Source organism: Microcaecilia unicolor, chromosome 4 (genome assembly GCF_901765095.1).
Source record: "Microcaecilia unicolor chromosome 4, aMicUni1.1, whole genome shotgun sequence".
Taxonomy (NCBI): domain Eukaryota; kingdom Metazoa; phylum Chordata; class Amphibia; order Gymnophiona; family Siphonopidae; genus Microcaecilia; species Microcaecilia unicolor.
Window position 1 is genome coordinate 23511119 of NC_044034.1, and position 6000 is coordinate 23517118.

Sequence of the window (6000 nt, forward strand, 5' to 3'; positions counted from 1 at the left end):
GGAGGGGAGGTGGTTACCTTTGAGGCTTTGAAGGATGATTTTGGGGTGCAGCAGAGTGACTTTTATGTTTATTTACAATTGAGACATTTTCTGAAAGGGTCTGTTTATGTAACTTGTCTTAAGAGGGAAACGCACCCCATGGAAGAAGTGTGTGTGCGATATCACAGTACACGGGGGATGATCACTTATCTTTATGCGGTGCTAGCCGGGCACCAAAAGCCATCTTTGTTACATAGGAGAAAATGGGAGCAGGAATTGGGTTTCACCCTAACGGACGAAAAGTGGTTACAGCTGGAAAAGGGGACAATGCGTGCAGCGAGATCAATACCTATGAAAGAAAATGCAATTAAGGTCTTCTTCCGCTGGTATCTTACTCCGGCGCGCCTGCACCATATATTTGGGCAGGTCTCAGATAGATGTTGGAGGAGATGTGACGCTCTAGGTACAATGGGCCATATATGGTGGACCTGCCCAAAGGCTAGAGCGTATTGGAGAGCAGTCCAGGCGCGCCTTCAGAGATGGATAGGGGGACCTGTGCGGTGGCATCCATTAGTATACATACTGGGCCAGCGACCAGTAGGTCTCAAAGAACATGAATGGCTTCTGACAAGGGGAGCCTTGCAGACAGCCAGAGCGAATCTGGCTCAGAGTTGGAAGTCGCCATTGGTACCACCATTAACACGCTGGCTTACCAAGTTACGATATGTGTGCGAGATGGAGAGATTGATTGCAGTTAAAGCCCAGGTCCTGCCTAAGTGGGAGAGAATATGGGGGCCTTTTTTGAACGCTGAGTAGGGGTAGTGCCACCGGAACGTCTCTAAACACAGGGCTTCATAGTTGGACACGGGGAGTGGGAGAAGGGGGGGGGGGTGGGAGGGAGGGGTTGGTTTGGATGGGGGGGAGAGTTTTCTTTGTACAAAAATGAAAAAGTTGAAGTTGCTTACAGATTTCAGTTTGTTTCGACACAAATTCAGATCATAGTTTATCTTTGTATTCCTACTACCGCTATAATTTTGTAACGTTTATTAGCTGTAACTATTTTGTTATGTATCTGAATAAGTACAATAAAGACTTCTAAAAATTAAAAAAAAAAAAAAAAATCATGTACTCTTTCAGGCACATCCACCATCTCTCCCCTCTCCTTCCCCAAATGTCAGTTTTCATTTGGCCTTAAAAAAAAAAAAACAAAGGATACAGGGATTGTCATTTCAAGCAAATGCTTACCTGCCTTAGAGATTGAAGATTTAATACTGCAGAAAATGTTCAGTTTTGTTTCAATGGCTTAATTCAAATCTCCAAAAAGAAACCCAAACAAGTGAAAAAAAAATAAAATAAATAAATAACACAAAGCAAAATTAATTAAAAAAATAAGTAAAAATGACAAAGTGGATGTATGTCCCCGTTTCCACATTACGGACCAAATTCTATAAATAGTGCCAAAAAATAGGCTCTTAGCGCCATTCTATAAGAGGCGCTGAAAACTAAGCACCGTTGATAGAATAGTGCTCAGCACTGGGATCGGTGCTTAACTTTAGAAGTGAGGATTTGCACCAAGTAACCCCTGGTGTAAATCCTCGCACCTAAATTAGGCACGGATTCCCCGTATTCTATAACAGCGTGCATAAATTGTAGAAACGCTCATGACTGTGCCCCCTTTCTGGGGCCCTGTGTAAAATTTTACATGTGGATCTCTGTTACCAAAATTGCGCATGTAAATATTGTCAATTAGCACCAATAATTGTTAGCACTCGATTATCAACATTATTTGGCTTGTTCGGTTGAACTGGGCACACCTCCAAATTTATGTGTGCAATTCAAAGCACCATTTATAGAATTTGGGGGTATTTGTAGAAGTCATCGTCTACTGAGGTGAAATTTTTCTTTGGTATTACTGTGTAAATCAGCAGCATGGTCTCATTTACTTGTGTTATTTGATGCTGTTCTACAGAATTATTTGGATGTGAAAGTGGAGTAATACCTCCCAGAACTCCAGCCACCTGAATCTAATTGTGTAGAGTTTGAGGAGAGGTGCAGCATCCAGCCCCGTCACTATAGTGCCTAAATTAACAGCATGGAGGGGTTTATGGCCATGGCATATACCAGTTGGATTCTACAAACCTAGCTGCAACTGACTGGGTCTTTCCACTTGGAGAGGGGCATCGGGATTGTGTTTGTGCCTGTAAAACGCTACTAGTGCCCTATACATTTCTCTTAAAGGTAAACCTGGGTGACTCTTCAGCGGTGTATACGGACTGTATTATGGGTACGTCAGCTGGCAGCTTCATCCTGGAGTCACATCTAACCAGTCTGCAAAATTATCATGCATGCACATTGTATCCATCCTGAATTCCAGAGTAGTTAGGTGTTCTCCAGGATTGTATTTTGAAACATTGAACTAGAGCAGGGGGTTTGCATGTACATCTCACGTGTATTCATGAAACCCCAACTTATTTGTGGCTCTCAAGGCCTGTTAGTGAATATCACTGTGCTAGAAGGAAAGAGGGAAAGCAGACACACACACATTTCAAATATCTTGCAATACTTAATGATTAGAATTTTGAGTAGAATATGAAGCTTAGAGCCTGGCTTCCCAAACTGAGGGTCGTGACTCCACTTGCAGTTGTGACCTGGTTAGGTTTGTCACATAGATGACATTGGTCCGGCGTGGGGAGTCCTTTCACTTCTGTGGCTGTGCAAATGGGATAGGGATAGTGGGCACAGACTGTCTGTCTTCCAGTTCTTAATGCCCTCGTTGTTTCTGATTTGGGGCAATTCAGGGGAGTTACCATTAAACCTTTGTTCCTTGAAGGTCAGTCCTCGTCATGCCCATTAAAGTTGAGTAGTTAATTAGCAACACATTTTGTGAAGAGAAATGCTTATAATATGGACTTTTACTCTGTGTGACTAGTACTTACAAAGTGTATACCTAAGTGGAGGGTGGTGAACACCGTGATTAAAGGTATAGAATGTTTTTGACAGCTGTCCAATGCAGAGGTTGGTCATTTTAGTATGTCGAGAAACTATTTTGAGAAAAGGGCGCTTGATTGAATGAAAATTAGGGAATAACCGTTGTCATTTTGTCCTATAGGTGTGCTGGGTATTAAAGTGAAAATCATGCTTCCCTGGGACCCCAGTGGAAAGATCGGCCCCAAGAAGCCCCTGCCTGACCACGTCAGCATTGTGGAGCCCAAGGAGGAAATCCTGCCCACCACTCCCATCTCCGAGCAGAAAGGAAGCAAACCAGAGCAGCCACCTCAGCAGCAGCCCCCACAACAGCCCCCACCAGCCATGCCTCAGCCTGTTCCTACAGCATGAGGAGTGTACGGTACCTTTCCCTATCTCTGCACAGGGCCCAGAGAAGAAATAGAGGTTATGTTCTTACATTTGGATGTAAAAAAGAATTTTCTAATTAATGGCCAGCATCCAAATGTTACGCCATTCCCTTCAGTGATGATACGATGACGAGGCTGAAAAGCCATGCTCACGACCTAGGCTGGCATTCCGCGGCATGTTCTGTGCTGTGGACTATGACCTCCTTGAGTCGTGGCATCTTTTCACTGATGAGTTAGAGGCATTTGTCTGAGAAGGGTTTTGTGGCGTTCAGACTGAGCTAACCTAGCAGTAGCAAGGACTGTTCTACTGGCATGACACTCTATGTTGTAATTTGTTTGTATGATCTTCTCACTGCATTTCACATTTGATATGCCACAATCTAAGTAGTTTACAAAGCGAATTAAATAGGGTAAGGAGGCCTAAGTTACAAGCCTAAGTATAACTAATGGAGTACAGTGTAATTATTATACTAACCTACACAGGAGGGTAGGTTGTGTGAAAAGTGTATATGTGGACATAGCGAGGTTGTCCATCAATGAACGTATATGACTATTTGGAGCAAAACGGGCAGGGGATGCCACAGTACTGGTGCTGCTTAGATTTAGCATGTGTTCTGGTTGCATACAATTCCCCAGATTCTATATATGGTGACTAAAGTTGCGTATGCAAATTTGGCACTGCGGCCAAATTGTGCAAGCAACTTAATCTAATATAATAAAACGCACCGTGAACGTTCTAATGAGGACAACGTTCTGAAGCCATCTGACGTCACTCCCTAGGGTTCGTGGAGTTCGTGGTGTTCGTGGTGTGAAGCCATCCAGCCGTCTCTGCCCCGCCCTCGCGTCTAAACAAACATCCGGAAGCGAAGCGTCAGGGAAGGAGGCGGCGCTCCCGACGTCTAGCCTTCCCTTCGCTGTGTTCCGCCTTCAAAACAAGGCGGAACACAGCGAAGGGAAAGCTAGATGTCGGGAGCGCCGCCTCCTTCCCTGACGCTTCGCTGCACGAACCGCCACGGAGGTAAAGTTAAAAAGAATTAAAAAAAAAAAAAAGGGATGCATGGATGCGAAGGGGTGGGGGGGCATGGATGCGAAGGGGGGGGGGGGGGAAGAGGGCGGGCCAGGCTGGGACATGGGAGAGAGAGTAGCATGGATGCGAGGGGGGGGTCATGGAAGGGCGAGAGGGGACTTGCTGGAAAAGGATGAATGGAGGCGGCAGGGGACAGAGGAGCATGGATGGGTATGGATTAGGAGGGCAGGGCACAGGGAGAGAGGGGAATAACTGGAAATGGATGAATGGAGGGGGCAGGGGACAGAGGAGCATGGATTGGGAGGGCAGGACTCAGGGAGAGAGGGAAATTGCTGGATAGGGATGAATGGAGGGGACAGATGGGCATAGATGGATATGGATTGCAGAGCAGGCCTCAGGCAGAGAGGGAAAATGCTGGATAGGGAAAAATGGAGGGGCCAGGTGACAGAGGAGCATGGATGGGCATGGATTGGAAGGGCAGGACTCAGGGAGAGGGGAATTGCTGGATAGGGATGAATGGAGGGGACAGATGGGCATGGATGGATATGGATTGCAGAGCAGGCCTCAGGCAGAGAGGGGAAATGCTGGATAGGGAAAAATGGAGGGGCCAGGTGACAGAGGAGCATGGATGGGCATGGATTGGAAGGGCAGGACTCAGGGAGAGGGGAATTGCTGCATAGGGATGAATGGCGGGGACAGATGGGCATGGATGGATATGGATTGCAGGGCAGGCCTCAGGCAGAGAGGGGAAATGCTGGATAGGGATGAATGGAGGGGGCAGGTGACAGACAAACATGGATGGCCATGGATTGGGAGGGCAGGGCTCAGGGACAGAGGGGAATTGCTGGAAAAGGATGAATGGAGGGGCCATGGATTGGGAGGGCAAGGCTCACACTGTCTCTCTCATATACAATGTCTTTCTGACTCTCACTCTCACACACTCTGTCTCACACAGTATCACATTCACTCTCTATGTGCCACACAGTCACTCACACACTCGCTTGGTGTCATACACTCACTCTCACAGAGAATCTGTGTCTCACACACACTCTGTCTCTTGCCCACACACACTGTCTCTCACACTGTGTCTCACATACACACTTGCACACACTCTCATTCTCACACACACTCTCTCACAAACACACTCACACCCAGACTCACTCTCTCTCTCACATACTCACACTTTCACTCTGACTCTCAAACACTCACTCTCACATACACTCTCCCAAACATACACACTCCAAGGAAAACCTTGCTAGCGCCCGTTTCATTTGTGTCAGAAACGGGCCTTTCCATATCATCAAGCTGATCAATCCATAGACTGGTGGGTTGTGTCCATCTACCAGCAGGTGGAGATAGAGAGCAAACTTTTGCCTCCCTATATGTGGTCATGTGCTGCCGGAAACTCCTCAGTATGTTCTCTATCTCAGCAGGTGGTGGTCACACACAGCAGCAGCTCTGGCTAGGCCTCCAAGCCTAATTTTTAGGTTTTGTTGAGTGCCTGGGGTTGAGGGCTCTTTTGAGCAAGTGCAAACCTGGTGGTGCCAGGTCCCTCCTTTTCTCCCCCCTCCCGCTGACTCCGTTAAAAAAAAAAAAAAAAAAATTTTGAACGTCCTTAAAGGCGTTTATTTCGACGTTTAT

The 6000-nt window shown here is 46.5% G+C and overlaps 1 protein-coding gene and 1 non-coding gene across 2 annotated transcripts in view; both read left to right on the top strand.

Annotated features, from left to right (window-relative positions):
* RPS3 (ribosomal protein S3) overlaps nt 1-3325 on the top strand; it is a 28198-nt gene extending 24873 nt beyond the window's left edge. Inside the window, exon 6 of the mRNA XM_030200037.1 lies at nt 3089-3325. Coding sequence (XP_030055897.1) covers nt 3089-3315 — 227 coding nt within the window. The 3' untranslated portion in view covers nt 3316-3325. The remainder of the gene's footprint in view (nt 1-3088) is intronic.
* Nucleotides 3326-3442: 117 nt separating this feature from the next.
* LOC115469805 lies at nt 3443-3588 on the top strand. The gene has a single exon (XR_003942070.1). It is a non-coding gene; the product is annotated as a small nucleolar RNA SNORD15 (small nucleolar RNA).
* The last annotated feature ends 2412 nt before the right edge of the window (nt 3589-6000 follow it).